Here is a 23,983-nt window from a genome sequence, read left to right on the forward strand (position 1 = left end):
TTTAGGGGTATTTTCTTTCAAAGCAGCAGTCAATTTAGATTAAAATTGAATACGGCAATGCTATTGTGAAAACAAGCCAGATCCTCTTGCCATTGCTTGTTTTCCTGACAGCATGTACTTCTGAAATGTTCAAGCCTACATGGAATACTCATAACTCCCAGCACAGTTATAGATTCATTAGATAGCCCAGCTTGATGTTTAAGGCAGAAATGAAGATCTCAAAGATAACCACAACACAGCTACAAATAAAAGAGCTCACTGGGTTCCACTAATAAAAAGGAAAACAAATTACCACGTCAAATGTTAGATTCGCAGAGCATAAATCTCAATAGAGAAGAATTCTGAGTGTCTTAGAAATGTATTTTGCAGTTGCTTGGGGAAAAACACATACACCTACTTAAAATGTACATATTCTGATAACCCGGCATCATGAAAGTGTTTTACTTTAATAGCCTAGTATCATACAAGCTTTTTTTATTTCCCTATCTTACCAAATGGTTCCTTGAAAATATCCTTTATTAAAGCAAGAATCTGATAATGCCCATTTGTGAATTCCCTAGTACTCTTTCTTACAACACAAAATCACCAAGGTGCCAGCAATTTCTCAGTGTCCTGAGCAACTGTCAATATTTTATCTTCTCTATAATTCTCCAACTATAAATTTAAGATCTCTGGTTTAGATTGCATATACCATAACAGACTTTCTTTATGGATTCTGCTTTTTTTTTTCCTACTAATGTACCTAATCTTGAGTGTACCAATATAAGAAATAAGTACTTGAGATAACTCCGTAGGCAGACATATTGCAGTAATATCTAGTACCCTAACATATTGAAGTTACACTCTCCTTTTTAACTAATATGCACTGAGTACCTAGAGTAGGCCCAGCACTGTCTGTGCTAGGCATTTTCTCACTGTAGAAATACTGGACCTTCCATAGATGGGTTGGACTACCTCCAAAAAGCACATTCAATTAACATTAAATAAATACTTGTTGTGGGCCTCCTGTGAGTTGGGACAAGTCCCATAATGTGAACTTCCTGAAGGAACATGCCCACTAAAATTACTACAATGAAGGTTATGTATAGAATTTTATCTAAACACTGTGTTTACTTTGGAAATGTAATAAAATGGAGTTAGAAAATCTATAAACATTCAAAGAAAATAGTAGGGGAAAAGCTCTCCAGCCTTTTGACATATTTCCTGTTTTCTCTATCTTGTAAATTATGTAGGAACAGTTTCTCATGGGCTAGGACTTCTCATCATTAATGTCAATGCATCTGGCAAAGATTTTAAAGAAAGAAACAAGTTCAAGAGCATTTAGGTACATTTTACATTAAGTAAATAACTCAAAATAAAAATAACATATGCTGGATAATTGACAAATATAAAAATGAATTTCATCATTGTATGTGGCACATTATTTTACCCCCTTTTTAAAAGCAGTATTCTATCTAAGGGGTGCCTGGCTGGCTCCAGTTGGTAGAACGTGCAACTCTTGATCACAGGGTCATGAGTTCAAGTCCCACACTGGGCATACAGCTTACTTAAAAAAAAAAAAAGACAAAACAGTGTCTTATCTTAGATCCTATGGGTATAATTACTTACTGAGGGAATGTAGAGAAATCTAAGCAGGCAGAAGGATATCAGAACTACCAGTTAGAATGAAAACAGGAGCAGCAGCCTGGACTACAATTCTCTTTCTCTCTTTCTCTCTCTCTTTCTCTCTCTCTCTCTCTCTCTCTCTCTCTCACACACACACACACACACACACACACACACACACACACACAAAATCAGTGGTAAGGACTATTCTCTGGACAAAAGACTTGGGGTGGGAGAGAAAAATATCAATGTCTAAAGTGAAGGAAGAATAAGGACTTTTGTTTGGTTCTTTGTGTACCAGACCCTAGAGAATACATAAAATTTTTTTTAAGATTTATTCATTAATTTGAGAGAGGCAGTGCATGTATGAGAAGGGAAGGGAGTGGAGGGGGAAGGAGAGGGACAAGCAGACTCCTCACTGAATGAAGCCCAACCCCAGACTCCATCTCATGACCCTGAGATCATGACCTAGGCTGAAATCAAACCAGATAGTTAACCAACTGAGCCACCCAGGTGCCCCGAGAGTATATAAAATTCTTGATTAAAGTTTGAAATTGAATATTCCACACATGAACTTAAACCGAAACGTACAATGACTGCATTGTGAGTTTCAACATAGGTATATAAAAAAAGTTACTGTTTATGTTGACATTATATAGTAAACCAGCATATAATTTTTTTCCATACACTTGACATCTGATCTTATCAGTTTTAATAGGGCATTAACATTTTTATCTTTCAATCTCCAATAATGTAACTCAAAAAATCCTCAAAAGATAACTGACTCAATAAAATGTACTTCATGTATATACAAAATCAATTTACAAAATGTATTTCATGTCTGACCTTCTCTCTCTGGAGTGAGTTTTTGTCTAAGAAGATGGTTTACAATGGCACTCATGCTGATAAAGCACTCGTGGCCCAGAGTGTCCCAGTTCATACTGCTCAGGATGTTTATTGCCTCGTGGATCTCATCACAGTGAATATACTGGAATATGATGTCTGTCAGGCCCAGCTGTCCTCGCGTGAAAATACCTGTCACAAAAAAGTAAAACCAAGTGATTCTTTTAAAAATAAAAAGCAGACTAATAAAAACAGAGTTAACATTTCCATAAAGGAAAAAAACAGTAATCATTTCTTACATTAAGTGCTAGAAATGTGGGATTCAGGAGGCTAAGAATAGTGAATCTGTGGTTAAATCTTCATTTTGAATTCCAGCTACCAACTCCATCTATCTTATGCCTATCATTGAGCATTAATTTATACTCCACATAATCAAACTGCTTACTAAAAACGAATAAACATGAGAAGAATTTTTAGGTAAACCACAAGAGCCAACTCTATTTTTCCTATCAGTTGTTTAGGCCTCTGTTGTATACATTTAAAGACAGGTTTTTGATGTGAACACAGTTCTTATTGACCAGCTTCATTAGTTCTAAGTTGTTCCTAGTTGTCAGCCCCATATACTTTGGTGTGGGTGCAGGTAAGTACAAAATATCCATGACAAATATGATTATATAAATACTTTTAAGTCTATTTTTATTAATGAGTACTCTCAATTGATAGTTTTTTCATAGGTACCACATACCAATTTACCTTAAACTGGCATTTAAAAACTATTCTTTTCTATTGAAGAAATGATTAATCCTGCTAATGATGCCCTTCACAACTAATATTTACTTGAAATATTCTTGATACAATATAAACATATGTTTAACCTTCTAAAATGAAAGAAAATTCACTTCTAATCTGGTTTTTCTTTTTTTTTAGATTTGATTTATTTATTCATGAGAGACACAAAGAGAGAGGCAGAAACACAAGGCAGAGGGAGAAGCAGGCTCCCTGCAGGGAGTCTGATTCAGGACTCACTCCCAGGGCCCCGGGACCATGCCCTAAGCTGAAGGTAGAGGCTCACCATTGAACCACTCAGGTGTCCCTCCACTTCTAATCTTAGAGGAGTAAGACCACACACACACACACACACACACAAACACACACACAAAGGATGGGTCATTCTAATTATTTTATCATTTTTTATATATGCTTGATCATTTGAAACTAATAATTTCTGTGTAATTAAACAACAGTAAATATTAGGGCTTTTAAGCAGGGTTTGATTTTTTTTTTGTAATCTTTCAAAAATGGCTGGCTATAAAACCTTTTACTTCAGCCAATGTTTGATAATTAGAGTAAGTCTATAAAAACTTCTGAGTATAAATAATCATAAAGCTAAATGAGAAAATGTATGTAAAATTATTTGTAATCTGTAAAATATATAAAATATTACTGCAATTCTTCTTTTTATTACTATCATCATCATTTAACTGGAATAGTTATAGGTTTTAGGATTTAAAAAGTATATTAGAGTTCATAAGAAAGATGCCGAAATTCTTAATTTTAACTTCAAGTCACATCAAAATGAGAATTTGTGCTGTATCTGACAGGATTCAACTTGATAGGGAATCTGGGGAATTGCCCTGACTGTACTAAGCAATAAAACCTCACTATTCTTTTTGTGTTGGTAAAATCAATGAATGGTACTATCCAAAAGCTTTCATGAGCCTGCAGTTAGGCACTGGAAGCTCTCATAAATCAGGGTGGTTCCTTGGCAGTAGATATTAATATGTAGGAACTTGATAGGAAACCAAAAATATCTGAAATCTGTTGACTCCATTTGTACCCTAAACAATAATTCTAGCAAGCGAAGGAACTGATCTCTCAAGAAAAAACCAAAAAAATAATCGTAATCAAATTGTTCAAAAGGTTGATAAAGAGAAAAATCTTAAAAAGTAGCCAAAGAAAAGAACACACATACAAAGATATGAAAAATTGCAAACTTTGCTTCTGTAATCATGCAAGCCAGGAGACAACAGCAAGACTTTAAAAACTGCTAAAATAAAAATGAATTAAACTAAAAATCTATACCTTTATAATAAAGAATTGAAAATTCATGAAAAACCATAATATCCTAAATGTACCTTAATAATAAAGCAAAAAGTGATAGAACTGAAAGGAGAAAAAGCCAAAAGCCATAATTATAAATGGAGATTTTAGCATTTCTCTCTCACTAATTGAGAGAACACATAAACAAAATCAGTAGATAGAAAAACCTTGAAAAACACTAATAATGAATTTGATCTGACATATATAAAATATTTAACCCAATAACAGCAAAATACACATTCTTTTTACATGTATACAGAATATCAACCAAGACGTGGCATATTCAGGGTGATAAAACAAGCCTCAATAATTTTAACTGTTTTGGGGAATCCCTGGGTGGCTTAGCAGTTTAGCGCCTGCCTTCAGCCCAGGGAGTGATCCTGGAGTCCTGGGATGGAGTCCCACATTGGGCTCCCTGCATGGAGCCTGCTTCTCCCTCTGCCTGTGTCTCTGCCTCTCTCTTTCTCTTTGTCTTTTATGAATGAATGAATGAATGAATGAACAAACAAATAAAATAAATAAATAAATAGATTTAACTGTTTTGAAATCATACAGAGTAGGTTCTCTGACCACAACAGAATTAAATATCAATACAGAAAGATGTTTGGAAAATCTCCAAACATTTAGAAATTAGTCAACATTTTTTTAAATAAACTGATTTAGGGGCACCTGTGTGGCTCAGTTTGTTAAGTGTCCGACTTCAGCTCAGGTCATGGTCTCAGGGTCCTGGGATCAAGCCCCACACAAGGCTCCCTGCTCAGCAGGAAGTCTGCTTGTCCCTTCCCCTCCCCTAATGCCCTTCCCCCTACTGGTGCTCTCTCTGTCTTTCTCTCTCAGATAAATAAAATCTTAAACTAACAAATTATGATTTAAAGAAGAAATCACAGGGGTGCCTGGTTGGCTTAGTCAGTAGAGCATAGAACTCTTGATCTCAGGGTCATGAGTTCCAGCCCCACACGTTGGAGGTAGAGATTACTAAAAAAAATAAATAAAAATAAAGAAGAAATCACAAAGTAAATTAAAAAATATTTTGAAATTTCAGAATAAAAATAAAAATGTAACATCAAAATTTGTGAGGTACAGCTATAGCAGTACTTAGAGGGAAATTTCTAGCTTTAAATGTTTTAATTAGAAAAGAAGAAAGATCTAAAATCAACAATACAAGCTCTCATGTTAAGAACCTATGGAAAGAAGAGCAGATTACACCTAAAGTAAACTGAAGAGTAGAAATGATACAAATAAGAAATAGAAAATAAAGCAGAGCCAATGAAATCAACAGCTGGCTCTTTGAAATGATCAGTAAAATTGACCAACCTCTGCCTAAATTGATTAAAAAAATAGATTTGACACAACTTACCCAATCAAAAATAAAGACTATAGAACTACAGACATTAAAAAATAGTGTTTAATATGAATAACTTTACACAAATATAATTTAAATGAAATGGATTCCTTGTAAGATTCAAGCTCTCTAAGCTCTTTCAATAAGGAATAAATAACTTGAATGACTGTTATTTAAATTTGAATTCATAGTTAAAGGACCTTTATACACATACACATGCAGGCATGTGCCCCACACATACAAAACCTGCATGTCCAGATGCCTTCATTGGTGAATTCTCTCAAACATCAAAAGAAGAAATAATATCAACTCAACACAACTCAAAAATATAAAAGAGGGAGTACTTGTCAACTCATTTCATGATGTTAGCATTACACTAATATCAAAAATGAGAGACATTACAGGAAAGGAAAAAGAAAACTACATACCAATATATCCCATAAATAGAAAAATCCTTAACAAAATATTAGCAAGTCCAGCAATATATTAAACAGATCATATATCATAAATGAGAGATTTATCCAACAAATGCAAGGCCACTGAAACATCTGGAAACTAATCAGTACAATTCACCATATGACCAGAAAAAGCATATAATCATTTCTAATGATGCAAAAAAAAAAGCCCCTGAAAAAAATTCAATATATACTCAAGATAATGTGTCTCAGCCAACTAGGAATGGAATAGATTTTCTCAACCTAATAACATAATATTTATAGTGAAAAAACTAAATGCTTTCTAAGATCAAAAACCAAGCAAGGATGTCCTCTCTTGCCACTTCTATTTAATACTATACTGGAGATCCTAGCTAGTATAATAAGGGAAGAAACCAAAATAAACGGCATACAGGTTAATAAATAAGATTGTAAAACTGTTTTTAATTGCCATTGTCATAGTCATCCCAGGAAGCTCTAAAGAATCTACAAAAACATTATTAAAAAAAAATTATTACAACTAAGAAATGAGTTTAAAAGGGTTGCAGGAGGGCAGCCCGGGTGGCTCAGTGGTTTAGCGCCGCCTTCAGTCCAGGGTGTGATCCTGGAGACCTGGGATCAAGTCCCAAGTCAGGCTCCCTGCATGGAGCCTGCTTCTCCCTCTGCCTGTGTCTCTGCCTCTCTGCCTCTCTCTCTCTCTCTATCTCTCATGAATGAATAAATAAAGTTTACAAAAAAGGGTTGCAGGATACATGGTCAATATTTTCAAATTTTATTTCCATATAATCTCAATGAACAATTAAAATTGTAATTAGAAGTACTCTTTACAGTAGCACCCAAAAACCTGAACAAAATATATGTAAGATCTTTACACTTAAAACTAAAAAAACACTGCTGAGAGAAATTTTATGAGATCTGAATAAATACAGAGGGATACTGTGTTCATAGACTGAGAGATTCAATATTGTTAAATTGTCATTCCACCCCAAATTCAACTACAGATTCAACATGCTCCAAATCAAAATCTCAAGTGTTTTTATGAAACTGACAAGGTCACTTTAAAATTGACAGAGGGCAGCCCCGGTGGCGCAGCGGTTTGGCGCCACCTGCAGCCTGGGGTGTGATCCTGGGGACCTGGGATCGAGTCCCACGTCAGGCTCCCTGTGTGGAGCCTGCTTCTCCCTCTGCCTGTGTCTCTACCTCTCTCTCTCTCTGTGTCTATGAATAAATAAATAAAATCTTTTAAAAAAAGGCCATTTAAAAAATAATAAAATAAAATAAAATTGACATAGAAATTTAAAAGATTTAGAGTAGCCAAAACAATTCTGAAATAGAACAAAGCTGGAGAACAGTATTTGATTTCAACATTTACTGTAAAACTACAGTAATTAAGACAGTGTAGTATTCATATTTAAAACTTAATTTCAATCCATGCTTCACGCTATATGCATTAATTAACTTGAAACAGACCATGAACCTAATTCTAAGAGCTAAAATCACAAAACTCCTAGAAGAAAACACGGTTAGAAAATTACTTCATAGACAGTACATGAAAAATACAAGTCATAAAAAATTTAAGAATTGAATTTCATTAAAATTAAAAACTCCTGCTACTCGAAACACAGTTAAGTAAATGAAAAGATAATTACAAGCTGGAAGAAAATATTCATAATACTAGTATCTTACAAAGAACTTATATTCAGAATATATAAAAACTTTTATATCTCAAAAATAAACAGTCCAACTAAATTTGGGCAAAAGATTTGAAGACATCAGAGAAGACATATGGCAAATAAACACATAAAAAGATGCTCAATTCCAACAGTCATCAGGGAAATGAAAATTAACACCATTACAAACCCATTAGAATGCCCCAAATTAAAAAGACCATTAATGCTAAGTGTTAGGATGTAGAGCAACTAGAACTCCAAAATATAGTGTTTCTTTTTAAGTTAAACATACATGTAGCCTATGGCCCAGTCATTCTACTCCTAGGTTTTTCCCAAGAGAAATTAAAATATACTTCGATATAAAGATGTGTACATGAAAGTACATGGCATTTTTATTGATATTAGCTTAAATCTGGAAACAACTCATGTCCATCAACATGTGGAACAATATACAAATTGTGGTTTATCTAAACAGCGGAATACTACTCAGTAACATAAAGGAAAATTTATAGATAAAACATATCAATATGGAATATTCTCACAGATGCTGAGTGATAAAAGTAAGGCATTAGAAAAATACCTATTTTATGAGTCCTTTTCTATGAAATTCAGAAAAAGCAAATCTAATCAGTAATGACAGAAAGCAGGTCTGTGCTCTTCAGCTTTGAGGAAGATGAGGAATGGCTGCAAAGGGGTTTGAGAGAAGTTTTTGGTGATGGAAACCTATATCTTCTTGATTGTGGTAGTAATCATGAGGATATATACATTTGCCAAAACTCATTAAACTATACATTTGGAATGGGTACATTTTATTTTATGTAAATTATACCCCAATAAATGTGACTTAAAAATCCATCATCATTCTAGTTTAAAGAAAGCAGAATGTTATCTGGAGTAACAGTCCATTTCAAATGATAGGAGATCCAACTTTAAGATGAGTAGGCATCTAATAAATTATCTGACATTTTTTACAGCAATAAATTACCCCCAATTACTACTTGGGTAAAGTATAATATTTCAATAGCCCACTGAAAATAACTCTTTTGAAGAAAACATACTTCTTAAAAAAACACTAAGAGAAACATCATACTACTTGTTTTTTTAGACAGAATGACAAACACACATGCACATGCACATACTACCTTTGATTTTCAAAATCCTAGGAGAGGAAAGAGGTTAGCTTTAATTATTTCTTGCTTGATATAATCATTTGAACATTTAATCTTTTCCCAACTTTGCAGTCTCTAGTGAGAGCACTATGGGGGCACTCCAGGTGGATGGAAAACTATCTAAACCACGGAAGGAGGGAGTGTAGAGCACATGCCTTGGATGGGGAGCTACACTCTTGCAAAAACAGCTGGGGGGATGTGCCCTGAGAGGCAGACAAGGGTTTATCAATCACTGAAGAATTTCAGGCTGAAGAATCCATGACCAAATCTGCAGTTAGATCACTCTGGTGGCAGTTCAGGGAATTAACTGTGGGGTGGGATGAGAAGATTGGAAGGTAGAAGATTACAGAAAGAAAGCTACTACTTGATCACTGCTTGAAAGCAGGGTACGGGGGATCCCTAGGTGGCTCAGTGGTTCGGCGCCTGCCTTTGGCCCGGGGCGTGATCCTGGAGTCCCAGGATCGAGTCCCGCGTCGGGCTCCTGGCATGAAGCCTGCCTTCATGTCTCTGCCTCTTTCTCTCTGTCTCTCATGAATAAATAAATAAAATCTTTAAAAATAAATAAATAAAATTAAAATAAAAAAAAACAGGGTAGGTCCAAATTAAGGTAATGACAGCAAGGCTGACTAGAGAGGTTTCTGACAGTATTTAGAAGGTAGAATTGAAAGGACTTGGTCACTAATTATATGGCATTAGGGGTGAGGGAGGATTCTAGGATGATTTCTCACTTGGGATTCCATCTGAATATTTGTGCCATCCACCAAAATGGAGAATATAAGAGAAGAAACAGGTTTGGGGAGAAGGAAAATAAGAAAAAGCTCTTAATCTGTATAAATCAGGAGGAGAGCTAAAAATGGAAACTTAGGGAGCCTCAACATATTCATGAGTATACAGAAGAAGGACATGAAAAAGTGGTGAAAAGGCGGATTTCGGGTCACAGAAGGCAGGTATGATGAGAATTCTGTGATGGTAGAAGTGGTCAACAAGTATTATTAAATGCTGAAAAGTCATCAAGTAAGATAAAAGAAATATATGTATCAAGTAGGAAGTCTCTGATGACCTTTCTAAAAGCAGTTCCAGGAGAACAATAAAGAACCAGGCCAGAACTTGATACTGTGAGGAACTAATGGGAAGTAAAGTAGCAGAAAAAGTCAGTGTTCAGTATTATTTCAGTGAGTGTAACTACGAAAAGAAGGAGAACATTTGATTAGTAACAGAGAAGAAACAATTTTAAGGAAGAGATGTTCGTTTGTTTGTTTTATGGTGTGGCTTGGGCCTAATCTACAAAGCAAAATTCATGGGGGCTATGGGGAGGATGACAAAGTAAAGGTATCCATAGGAATGTAATGGGATCCAGACTGGAACTCGTAGTGGAACTAGTGGTGGAACTGTCTTAGATAAGAGGAAGGGCTCCTTTTCCACTGAATTGAGAAGGAAAGATTTATGTTCATGTAGATAAATGGTTGGTTAGATGGGTGGGTGGGTAGATGGTGAAGAGCAGATAAACTTAATGAAGTGCCAATTAAAAGGTAAGACTCTTTAATTGGGCAGGGAGCTGAGAGGGCAGGGAGCTGACCATGTGAGTTTAAGGAGAGCAGTGAAAGTTGAAAAAGGTACTGATTGATGACAATGGAAAAGCTTTAATATCTCTGTAATATAATTAGGGACTCCTCTTTTGAAAATTAATCTCAGTCTACATATGTGGAAATATGGAACAATGATTGCCAAGCAAAGAAATCTGATTACATTTTGCTTTACATAAAACAGTACTTATTGGCTTCCATGTGGGAGGATGACACTTCTAGCTCCCTCCTGAGGAAGACATGCTCTTCAAATTCTTCTAACACTAGTGATGGCCTTTTAATCCCCAACACATTTGTGTGATGATTATAAGGATTTAGAATGGAAGTTCTAGCCTTGGAACAAAGTTTTCCTTCAACACTACACTGACCTATTCTCAAAGTCAAACTCCCAAAATCTTAGCATATTGGCACCAGCCACTGCCACGTTTACATATGACAGCATTCTATTTTAAACTATGATCTATGTCAGCTTCTTAAATTGTAAGCTACACCTTGCATGTCAAATTTTCCAAAGGCTTGCATAACAAGCTTATGAAAAAATCTCGTAAATGCTCCCTAGTGGAGAAACTGCACATGCAACTACCTGTTTATATATGCAGTAACTTGAATTATACATGAAAATTCCACATGGATGCCCAGAATCAGCACTGTGTTAATTCAAGAAGTATATTAAAATTTTTGGATGTATTTAGTAGCAGAACCTAAGAAAAATCTGTTCTTTAAACAGGGTTTTCTTTTAAAAAAAAAAAAAAAGATCTGTTAGTTGGAATCTACTGTTTCAAGGAATCTACTCTTCCTAGAAAAAATAAATAATCTGTAATAAATATTAATCTTACATTTTTTAAAATTCTGGGAAACTCCATATTTAGATCTTTTAAAGAGCCTGTAAGTCTGTACAATTTCCCCTATCCCATAAAACTTAAGAGTCATATTGAAAATAAAATTTAAATGATAAATGTCAGTTGCAGAAGTTATCACCTTTTCATTTGAATGCTTGACTTCTATTGGATAATTCTCTTCCAAGAGACCTTCTTGGGAAAAAGAGGTGACAGCCAACTCATTGCCTAATTGATTTAGGAACAGTGCCCAGGGAGACAGTCCAATTAAGTTTACAAGCTGGCAATTAGCAGGAAGCCCTCTAAATCCCTACACTGAGAGCCTGTTTACTTTAGTAAGAAGGCAAATGTGCTAGAGATAGGAAGAGAAAGCTGTGCTTTTTGCAAAGCTGTTGTGAGTAGGCCCACAAGGGAGGGCTGAAGAAAAGCTAGGTATATGTGGGCAGACAGCCTTTTGTTTGACAGGTAACTGGGTAATTTAGAGGGTGTGTGTGTGTGTATGCGTGTGTGTGTGTGTGTGTGTGTGTGTTTTAACAGACATGCAAAACATCTAACATCCACTTTAATGAGTGTTGTGTATGGAGATATACAACTGTTAAACATGTAGCCGGGCAAAGTAGAACTGGATTATCTTACAATAAATGAGATTCCAAACATTTTTTTTTCTTGGGCAACATGACCATTATAAACAGATTTAGTTGCGGTTTTATTATGTGGAAAGAATATAGTCCTCACATTATATCTACTATATCTTTCAGGTTAATCAAGTCATTTTCAACTAGATTTATTTCATGGGTTCAATTTCAGAGGTAGACATATTAGAAAAAAAAAGTAAACTGACAGCTATTTAACAAACATTACAATGTCTTTCAAAACTTAATTTTGTACCACAGAGCCAAATCATGTAATGGGTTTAAAAATATATTTACTTTTCGTTTTCAAGTTGCAATAATATGAATTAAAATCTATTTTTAAAACCTAAGTGAGGTTCTCTCAAGAATGTTAAGTTATACAAAACTACCTAAAGAATATTATAGGGAAAAAAAAGAATATTATAGGGCATAATGCCTAGCTGGTAATGTAAAACTGCAAAAGACCAATGAATCATACGAATACAATTTTGTATTAAAGTTTCCTGGTTGAGGGGCACCTGCTGGCTTAGTCAGTAGAGCATACGACCCTTCATCTTCAGGTTGTAAGTTCAAGCTCCACACTGGATGTAGAAATTACTTAAAAAAAAAAAATCTAAAAAAAAAAGTGGGATCCCTGGGTGGCGCAGCGGTTTAGCGCCTGCCTTTGGCTCAGGGCACAATCCTGGAGACCCGGGATCGAATCCCATGTCGGGCTCCCGGTGCATGGAGCCTGCTTCTCCCTCTGCCTGTGTCTCTGCCTCTCTCTCTCTCTCTCTCTCTCTCTCTCTCTCTCTGTGTGACTATCATAAATAAGTAAAAATTAAAAAAAATAAAATAAAAGTTTCCTGGTTGAAATGGGCTACATTAATACATGATTTTCATAATATTGAAAAACTTTTTCAATATTTTTATCTAAAAGGAAACAGAAGAAGTTGTATAACCTTCTGTCCAAATTCTAACCAAACATTTGCTTTCTCTTCTTTTAAAACATTTTCTTACACATTCCAATCTGGGAAGCAATGGATACTTATCATCTAGAATAACTAATTAATAGAAAAAGTATTACATTCCTACAACAAAGAACTTTTTAATGGCATATTAAGTACTTTCAAAATATTCATATATGTATTTATTTTGGAAAAAGTGTTAAGTTTAAGTTTTTCATGCATCACAATGGGCAATTAGTGCAATTTCCAAACTCTTCACTATCTAATGTTCCTTAACATTTAGAAAATCATCCATAAAGCTTTCTTAAAGAAACTATATGAAGGCACCCAGCTGGGTCAGTTAAGAGAGCACATGACTCTTGATCTCAGAGTTGTGAGTCAGAGCCCCACATTGGGCATAAATATTACCTGAAAAAAAATTATATAAAATTTTTGAAAGGCAAGCCTATTTATAGGATGACACAGAAAACTTCCATTTCTAGGATGGTTTTATTCTCTTAATCATAATGTCACCATCATAAACATTTTAACTTAACTCACCAACTTTCTTGACTTACCAAGCTTAAACAAAAGTGCACCCAAAGGTCCTCTGTCAAACCTGAGGAAGAGGAGATCATAAATGTCCCCACGTTCTGGCTTCTCAGAAACCAATGGAGGAGCTATCCACTGCATTTGAACAAGACTGCTGGAAATGTCAAAGAATTTATTGAACTGCAGAGTCTTCCTGGGTGAGCGGTCTTCAGCCAAGAGCTGGATGTTAATAGGGGATAAAGCCATATCAAAAATTTGCAGCTCCCCTTGGTTGCTGCCAACTAGTAGAATGGCGCCACTTGGGTGGCAGCTTATTAATGAAGGCAAAAGTTCAGCCTGGGCTAAGAGAGTTACTCTACGGTGAGTTTCATAAAGAATTACTGAAGAATCTTCACAGCCCAGAATCAGTTTGTCTTCAGTAACATTCCTGCAGCAGCTAATAGCCTTTGATCTTAGTGGTATTCTGGTTACTGATATACACTGGATTTTGTTCCGAACATATTCATAGATGCAGCTGTCAGCCATGGGCTCTTTGTCTACACTGATGGAGCGCTCCACTGTCAACACTTGATAAGGCTGTTTGGTGCCAAAGCGAACATCCAGTGGGTCCCATTCCGTGCGGATACAACTCAGAACCTGTAAGAAATGTATCAAGTATATTCACAAAGACCTTGGTTCTTCTTCAGTGGTCACACACAGGCCTGCATATTAATCCAGCATCCTACTGAAGACCATCAATTATCACCCTAAACATCAGCCACATATAAGCGTGTATGTGCTATATATGTGTATATGTTATATCTCTCACATAGAATATATATGAATGTATATAGCACATATATAACACAGCTGCAGAAATTATAAAATTTCAACATTAATACTTTGTTTTTGAAAATCTGTAAATAACTTAAAGACAAAATGTTCAACATATAAAAGCTAATAAGGTGGCCCTTTAAGATAATATGGCTAGCAGAATATCTAAAAATATCAGAAGTTTAATTTTTTTTAAGATTTTATTTATTTATTCATGAGAGACACAGAGAGGGAGAGAGGGAGAGAGGCAGAGACACAGGCAGAGGGAGAGGGAGAAGCAGGCTCCATGCAGGGAGCTCGACGTGGGACTCAATCCTGGGACTCCAGGATCACGCCCTGGACTGAAGGCAGCACTAAACTGCTGAGCCACTTGGGCTGCCCAACACCCCTTCCTATCTCAAAGCCAGCACTGTGTAACATAGCTATTTGTGCTTAAAAAATAAAATAAAACTTTAAATTTTGAAATAGTGTGACTCTCAAGAAATTGCTAAAATTGCTAAAAGCAAATTCCCTATACTTTCCCCCCAATTTGCCCTAGTGATAATATCTTACATTACTGTAGTTCATTGTCAAATCCAGAAAAATGACCTTGGTACAATACTATTAACTCTGCTATAGGCCTTAGTTGAATATCATCATTCTTTACATGCACTTTTGTGTGTGTGTGTGTGTGTGTGTGTGTGTAGTTCTAGAATTTTATTATATGTGTAGAAACATGCTTTTTAATGTTTCTTTTTTTTTTTTTAATTTTTTTTTTTAATTTTTATTTATTTATGATAGGCACACAGTGTGAGAGAGAGAGAGAGAGGCAGAGACACAGGCAGAGGGAGAAGCAGGCTCCATGCACCGGGAGCCTGACGTGGGATTCGATCCCGGGTCTCCAGGATCGCGCCCTGGGCCAAAGGCAGGCGCCAAACCGCTGCGCCACCCAGGGATCCCGCTTTTTAATGTTTCTGCATCTGATTTTCAAGTTTTTGACAAAGTGTTAGAAAATCTCCTCTTTAGTAATACTCTCCAGGTTCTTGGCCTCCTACATTAAAAATAAAGTGAATGGCCTGTTGTTTTATTTCTTTATTCTGTCCCGGTGTTCTTTGTAGCCTTTTCTTTCTACAATAAAGATGATTTAAAAACTTCACTTCATCAGTATTGACAAATCATATTACTTAAACAGGTCTTAATTTTTTTGTTTTAAAACCAGTGCATTGGGCAATCCTGGGTGGTGCAGCGGTTTAAGCGCCACCTTCGGCCCAGGGCCTGATTCTGGAGACTCGGATCGAGTCCCACGTCGGGCTCCCTGTGAGGAGCCTGCTTCTCCCTCTGCCTGGGTCTCTGCCTCTCTCTGTGTCTCTCATGAATAAATAAATAAAATCTTAAAAAAAAAATAAAACCAGTGCATTATATTACTATATAACATTTCTTCCTGTTGGCCATTTGTCTACTTAACAACCTTCAGATCCTTTCTTTATAGAAAAATATTTCTATAAGACTCTTAAAAGGGTTCTAGTTTTTTTCCTTTGCCTACCCTACCCTACTAATTTTTTTTTTCCTACCCTACTAATTAAAAGTATTCTGGTCAGTAATTTACCAACAATTTCAGAACTGGGAAGGATAGTGGGTGGGAAGGAGATTAGCTAAATTGTTTAAAGTCCTTTATTCATTCTTTTAAAAATTAAACTTCTGGGGATCCCTGGGTGGCTCAGCAGTTTAGCGCTGCCTTCAGTCCAGGGCGTGATCCTGGAGTCCCAGGATGGAGTCCCACGTCGGGCTCCCTGCATGGAGCCTGCTTCTCCCTCCGCCTGTGTCTCTGCCTCTCTCTCTCTCTCTCTCTCTTTCTCTCTGTGTCTCTCATGAATAAATAAATAAAATCTTAAAAAAAAATTAAACTTCTGATATTTTTAGATATTCTGCTAGCCATATTATCTTAAAGGGCCACCTTATTAGCTTTTATATGTTGAACATTTTGTCTTTAAGTTATTTACAGATTTTCAAAAACTAAGTGTAATGTGTTTTTGCCCCCTCACCCTGTCTATGAATAAATAAATAAATAAATCTAAAAAAAAGAGAGATAGGAAAGGGGGGACTGATGGAAGTTTTTTTAAAAATCCATCCTATACATTGTCATCTAACTAATCTTCCTAAAGTACATGTTTTCACTCTCCTTCATTTTTTAAAAAAAGATTTTATTTATTTATTCATGAGAGACACACATAGAGGCAGAGACACAGGCAGAGGGAGAAGCAGACTCCCCACAAGGAGCCCAATATGGGACTTGATTTCGGATCCCAGGATCATGCCCTGAGCTGAAGGCAGATGATCAATTGCTGAGTCACACAGGCGTCCCTACTCTCACTCCTCTGTTCAAATCCTTCTAATAAATAAATTTGTATTCCCCTGCCTGGAATGCAAAATCCTATAGGACCCGTATCTAATTCCTTCCCTCCCTCTCCCTCTCTTTCCTGCTCTTGTTTTTCTTTTTTGTCTAATAAATATTTGAATATGCCAGGTACTGGTCCTATGTCCTGGGGATACAGCAGTATGTCCTCACTCCCAGAGAATGTGCATTCTAATGGCTTAAGACCAGGCAACAATTCACAAGCAACCATATATAGGATGTCAGTGATCCTAACCTTGTACTTCCTGAATACTGAGAGGAATAAAAACAAAGTAGGGGGAATGGAGAGTGACAGAAGTGAGAGGGGATGATACAGAAAATCCAGGACAGGTCTCTCCGATAAGGGTGACCTGAAAGAAGGAAAGGGTGAGCCATGTAGCTGTTTGGCAGAAGAGAACTTTAGGCAGAGGAAGCGAACACCCAGAGGTGGCGCCCTTGGCCTGATCAAGGGAAACAGCTAGAGAGGAGGAGGAAGGAAGAAAGTAGTGGGAATTAGGGGAAGGGAACAGATGATGTTTTAGGGACTTTGGCTTTTTCCCTAAATGAGATGAGAAGCCATAAGCAAAGAAGGGACATGATGTGACTTGCAAATTCTAGTGTTATCTTCTTCAGTCTCATTACTCTACATTCAAAGTAAAATCTGCCCTGCATTTTTATAGCTCTGTAAAAATGTTAAATTAATTTAACAAGGAGACCATTAGACTGAAGTGGCTCTAATGCCAGGGCCTACATAAGCAAAACCCAAGTCAAAGACTGTAAATGCCTCAAAGTTACAAAATCAAAATGCTAAGGATAACCAACCACCAACAGTCAACTAGGCTTTAAGCTATAGCCAATCAAATAACTTCCTCTCTTTGCTTCTGCACTTTCTCTACATAAGTTTTTCTACTGGCTCCCACTGGCAGAATTCCTAACCACTTAGTTAGTCGCTGCCCAACTGGAATAAATTTTTGTTCAAATAAACTCTTAAAAGTTTAAATATGCCTCAGTTTATCTTTTAACAACTTCACTCATGTGCATTGCCTAAAATCTACCCAGAAACTCAGTTTTTCCTACCAACCATACTCCCCCCTGAAGAACTAGACCAAATGCTGTTCTAGTTTCTGGATTCCTTCCAGCTGGATGGCATCCTTTCTTTTTTTTAATCTCACCTCCTCTCTACCCCCTTCCCCACTCTAACTTAGCCAATGACTTGCTTGAGACATTCAGCCTTTTATTTATTTCTAATGTTTGGACAAATGCCCTTCTTTTTACTGTAATCTTAAAAAAAAAAAAAAAAACCTGTCCCATCTATTTTATACTTCTTTTGTGCGTCCTATGCAACAGCTAGCCAAAAGCTATGCTGGTAGTGGGTATGCAATAAACTTTTAAAATTACAAATTAAACACACACACATAATATAACGCTAGTTGAAATACCATACTTCCAGAAGACTTAAAGTTTTGTAAAGGAAGCCTCTGGGCAGAAAACTGATAGGCCAACTGACTTTGAATAGGGTCTGTACTTCTACAGAGACAGTCTAAAAGGAAGAGCCAGCCTTGTCAGATGGCTCAAGTTAGGCTCAAGGTCCAAGGAGAAGGGGCCCAGGGTTCCTGATTTCCAAGTTTATGTCAACCCAATAAGCTCTGTGGTGTCACCAAGAGAAAGGTATGATACTGCAATTTAGAAGAAATCGATATATATGACTATTCAGATGACCAAAATATATTTCTCACACATATTTAGTTATTTTCCACAGTTCCTGGCTCACAGGTCCCAAAACTCTTAGAATTTCCTAAGGGGGGAGGAGAGTCTTGTTATGTTGATGAGGTGACTTTTGTGAAGTACCTAAGTATAGGCACTGGTTGTCAAGGGAGCCAACCCTGTGTTTAGAGGGTTAGAACTTTCAGTTCCCCCACTAGATCTCCCAGAAGGAAGAGGGACTGGAGGATGAGTCAATACCAATGGCTAATGATTAAATTAATCATGCTTATGTAATGAAGCCAAAAGGGCAGGGTTTGGAGAGCTTCCAGGTTGGGAATCCCTGGTTTACAGCCAGTCAGTCAGAAGTATAGGTAACAACATGGATTTGTGACTTGCATCTGAAGTCTAAGGAGGAGGCTGTGGGAACCTCCAATCTGTAGCTGGTAGGTCAGAAGCACAGGTAACAATCTGGGCTTGTGATTGGCATCTGAAGTAGGGGGTGGGGTGCAGTCTTCTAGGACTGAACTTTACCTGTGGGATCCTATGATACTATCTCCAGGTAGATAGTATCAGAATTAGGATATCTTGCTGGTATGCAAGAACTGCTTGTTGGTAGGCAGGGGGAACCCTCCTACCCCACCAACAGAATTGGTACCAGAAACAATTTCACTGTCAATTCCAGATAACTCTAAAATGCTAGTCAAGGTCAAAGGATCACCTGCTATCTTCCCCACTAAAAAGCTCAAATTCATTTAAGAAAAGAAAATGTCTTCCATGGCATAAAGATACCATAAAAGTTTAAACATTAAAAAACACTTGTGTGCATAAGTTTCAGTAAAGAGTAATCTCACCAAAAATAAGAAGCAAGATAATAGGGTACTATGCTTATCACTTTTCATACATTGTTTTACTTAATGTTTATAATACTCCAAAGTTTGGTATTACAATCTATGTTCCAGAGATAAGGAAAATGAGGGTCAGACAGATGGTTTAAGTTGTCCTTGATCCCAAAGTTAATAAATGATACAGCTGTAGTTTCAAATCCAGATCTGTCTGACTCTAAAAACCAAGGTCTTCGCAAGACACTGCTTTGCAAGCAGTGGGAGTTAATAAAATTCCGTGAAGGTCCAGCTTTTCCTCAATGTGACCAGAGGGCAAGAATGAGAAGAACCATAGGGCATTAGGAATCCCCACAGAGCAAAGAAATGAGAATTAGGTGCAGGAACTGAAGAGACAAATTATGCAAATGACAATGGAGTCTGTTAACCTGGGGGTGAAAAAGAGGCTTGTGCTGATGATCTGGGCAACTCTCCTAAGCATGATTGAAGTAGTTTGGAGGGCAAGGTTCTTAATAAACTGACTTCTTTTAAAGATGCTTCATTCTTGTATTGGTTGGGTTGTACTGAAAACAGACAGCATACTTAGTAAGTGTAAATGTAAAAACATCCCTAAACGAATGAAATACAAACTAAACTATTTCCTCACCACAAAAACTAGACAAACACGAACATCATTGCCAGTTTTTGAATTTGTTTGTACAGAAGATAAAAAGCAAAACTTTTAAGTTTCTTCTGCGATGTTTCAATGAAATCTTCTGAAAATAGCATTATGTCATGAATAGAAAGGGTCCAGTTTATATGATTTTCAAAATATAATAAGATAACAACATTAAAATCTAAAATACCTGTAGGCTTGAAAGTATTTGACATACTTAGGTTCAGAATTTAATTCTCAGTTGGACTTGACCCTGTACAACAGCCAAGGAGCAAAGAAGCAGCACATAACAGAGACTGACTCCTTGTTTTGGTGATAGAGAGCTCTGGAGTCTGGGGCAAGATAACCTCTTGGAACTGTAGTTTTCTCATCTGTAAGATGAGGATTTATTTACCTGTGCTGCAGGATTGCAGTATGATTTAAAAATAACATACCTAATATGCAGGGGACAGAGGAGACCACAATAAATAGTAGCTATCCTTGTTGTTCCTAACGAGAAAGTCTTGGATTTTTTCACAAGAATAGCAGATGAAAAGAATGAGAGACACTGATCCTCAATAAAACCCAAATTTGGTTATTTAGAATTCATGACTGATACATAGTTGTAAACTATAAATGCCGAAGATAATTTTAAATATAGGAAAGACTAACTTTGAGGTTAATATTAAAGTGATTTATTTATGATACTTAGTGCTGTGCTTGGCATATGGTAGTAACTCAATAAACAGACTGACTGAATATATTTTAAATAAGATATACAATGTTCATACTTAATTCCCAGATTTTAAATTCATTTAAAATCATACCTAATTATGTAATTTTTTAAAATAGCCAATATTATCAAAATTTTAAAAATTCAGCCCATGAAAATAAGATATTTGTATATACAGAGACTGTCACAATAAATTTATCATGTACTATTATAAACAATAAGTGGAAGTATATAGTGACTTAAGTATATCTGCACAGAGAAATGTTTATACATAATTTGACTGACATGGCACAAAACCTTATTGCAAAAGTTTAGGTCAATCAGGAATACTGAGATGATACTTGCATGTTACCTAATGTGATATTAATATTTTTAGTTGATAGTAAAAGTGGACTGAGATTCCAATCAGAATTCTGAAACATTTTGCATACAAGAAGTACAGAGAGGGATGCCTGGGTGGCTCAGCAGTTGAGCGTTTGCTTTCAGCTCAGGGTGTGATCCCAGGTCTGGGGATGGAGTCCCACACTGGGCTCCCTGCCAGAAGCCTGCTTCTCTCTCTGACTATGTCTCTGCCTCTCTCTGTGTCTCTCATGAATAAATAAGCAAAATCTTAAAAAAAAAAAAAAGAAGTAGAGAGAAACACATTATCAGCAATAAAGATGGACTTGACTCAGCTAAAATAAAGGAATAAGATGCAGGACAAGAAAATTCAGTCATTCAGGTTTTCTACAAAAATGCTAATGTGATGGACCAAGATTATAAAAATGAAGTGTTATACCTGCATTGAAGTCATTAAAATACACCCTACTGACTGAGGAGCTGTATGGAAGGAAAATGTGTCAATACATTTCTTAGGTATAAGATGCTCTGTTAGCAGATCATTTGGAATTAAGAAGCTGAAAACCACCAAATGCAATTATGCAGTTACTGCAAAATACCAAGAGAAAACAGACTTTTAAAATCCAAACTTGTATATACTAAGACATCTCTCATATTTATGCAGCTAGTTTTTCCTCTCTGAATGAACTTAGTGTGAAGTACTAGTCAGGAGATAATCAGGCCAAGATATAATGCTAAGATAAAGGAATTTAAAAATATGTTATGTAATGAAGGGAGAAATGTTAAGTGACAATGCCCTGAAGAAAAAAGCACAAAGGAGAGAAAAGAATCCAAAAACAGAGAACCTTGGCTGGTGATATTCATGTAAGCTAGCAAGATTAATTTGAAGTCTACTATCACCTTCTGTAAGGAATGTTCAGTGTTATCCTCTACAAACTTCACGATCAAGAATTCCTTTCTCGGGCAGCCCCGGTGGCGCAGCAGCCCGGAGTGTGATCCTGGAGACCCTGGATAGAGTCCCGCATCAGGCTCCCTGCGTGGAGCCTGCTTTTCCCTCTGCCTGTGTCTCTGCCTCTCTCTCTCTGTGTCTCTATGAATAAATAAATAAATAAAATCTTAAAAAAAAAAAAAAGAAGAATTCCTTTCTCTCATTGAGTTCTTGGTCTTTTTTTCTTTTTATGGAGGTCTGACATATAACATTATATTACTTTCAGGTGTCCATCATAATGATTCAATATTTGTATATACTGGGAAATGATAATTACAGTAAGCCTCATTAACATCACCATACATAGTTACAAAGTTTTGTCTTGTGATAAGTACTTTTAAGATTTACTCTCTTAGCAACCTTGAGTTCTTGGTCTTAATCCTATCTTCAGGCATTCCCCAGATTACGTGAATTCTGAAATCTAATAACTCTTTAAAAATTCTTCAAATATATATGCCAGAGGCTTCAGGAAGTGATCAGTAGAATTAAATGGGAATGGCTATGATAAAGAACATGGTAAAAAGTATTAATACAGGCATAATGAAGAGGCAAACAATGAGATGGGTAAGAACAGTATAGATAATTAAGGGATGAAAAAATTAAGACTTTTATAATGTGTAGTGACCTACTTAAAGTCTGGAAATCTCTAGAAAAAGATCTCTACTTTAATTCAAAGGAAATCTTCCTGTTGGAAGATACAAAGAAAAGCACAGAAACACAGGCAGTATGTTAGCTAAAGGCCAATTGTTCCAAGTGGCCAATTAAGAGAGATTGTGACACCAGACAAGAGGTGGATGACCAGGCTCAAAGTTTTATTTTTTGTTGTTTGCTTTTCATTTTTTGTTTTTTAAAGAAAGAAATTGTAAGAGTTTAAAAATTCAAGCTAAGAAAGGCAGAAAAGATAAAGAAGGGTCCCAAAGGTCTTGGAATTTCCCAATTTCAAGGATAAACAAGCTGGTAGTTTCATTCCTAAAGTGAATTGTTTCGGTCAAGTTTAAATCAGTCAGCTTTAAGGTTGAAATTTGTTTAAAAAAAAAAAAAACACTGAGGATATTTCATTTTATTCTTAAAAACGCTAAACTTGAAAAAAGTAGGACTGATCCAAAAGTCATCCAAAAAGGAACAGTACAGGGAAGGAAAAACATAAGCAGTCAATATGAGTGATGCCCTCTCTGGAAGATATTTTAAAATTAAGAAAGCACAGAAAGCAGAAAAGCAATTACAGTGAGCTGGAGATAGGTTCAAGATTGCCATGTTTCAAGTTTAGCTATAGAGGAGTTGGTTCAAACTAAGCGTTTATCGGGGCACCTGGCTGGCTCAGTCAGCAGAGCATGCAACTCTTGATCTCAGGATCACGAGTTCAAGCTCCATGTTGGGCAGAGAGCTTACTTAAAAAGAAGGAAAAAAAAAACTAAGAGAGTTTAATATGACCATGAATATAGCATCCCTGATTCTGGCAAAGTGGTGATGGTGGCACTATAGTTTCTGAATCTCTCTAAATCTCCACATGAAAGAAACAGTTCAACTAAATATTAGCAAAACCAAAAACCCATGGATGACTAGATGAGAATTAGAAGAGAGAGAACATTGTATGCAATGACTTTATGCTCCAATAATGTAAATAAAGCATAATTATTTTAAAATGGAAGGAAAGAAGTGATAAAAACACAGGCAAAAAGTTTTCTAAATGTTCATAATTTATATTAGTAGTGGTAGTATTAGTATGATTATTCTCAGACTGTTAGGTGTATACTGTGAGAAAAAGTAAACAAGTAATTATGGGATACTATAATTTGTCCTCCATATCCCTGTAAACTAGGACTTTTGGTAGGAAAAAAGGGAGATAAAGATATAATATAGACAAGGTTAA

At 36.2% G+C, this 23,983-nt stretch overlaps 1 protein-coding gene across 7 annotated transcripts in view; it reads right to left on the bottom strand.

Annotated features, from left to right (window-relative positions):
* Positions 1-23,983, bottom strand: part of WDPCP (WD repeat containing planar cell polarity effector) — a 448,174-nt gene that overhangs the window by 260,867 nt on the left and 163,324 nt on the right. For all 7 annotated transcript variants that reach the window (XM_072743082.1, XM_025992718.2, XM_072743081.1 and 4 more), the window contains 2 exons: positions 13,719-14,328; positions 2,452-2,640 (listed from right to left, as the gene is read on the bottom strand). In XM_072743082.1, coding sequence (XP_072599183.1) covers positions 2,452-2,640; positions 13,719-14,328 — 799 coding nt within the window. The remainder of the gene's footprint in view (positions 1-2,451; positions 2,641-13,718; positions 14,329-23,983) is intronic.

This window comes from Vulpes vulpes, chromosome 16, assembly GCF_048418805.1.
Source record: "Vulpes vulpes isolate BD-2025 chromosome 16, VulVul3, whole genome shotgun sequence".
NCBI classification, from domain to species: domain Eukaryota; kingdom Metazoa; phylum Chordata; class Mammalia; order Carnivora; family Canidae; genus Vulpes; species Vulpes vulpes.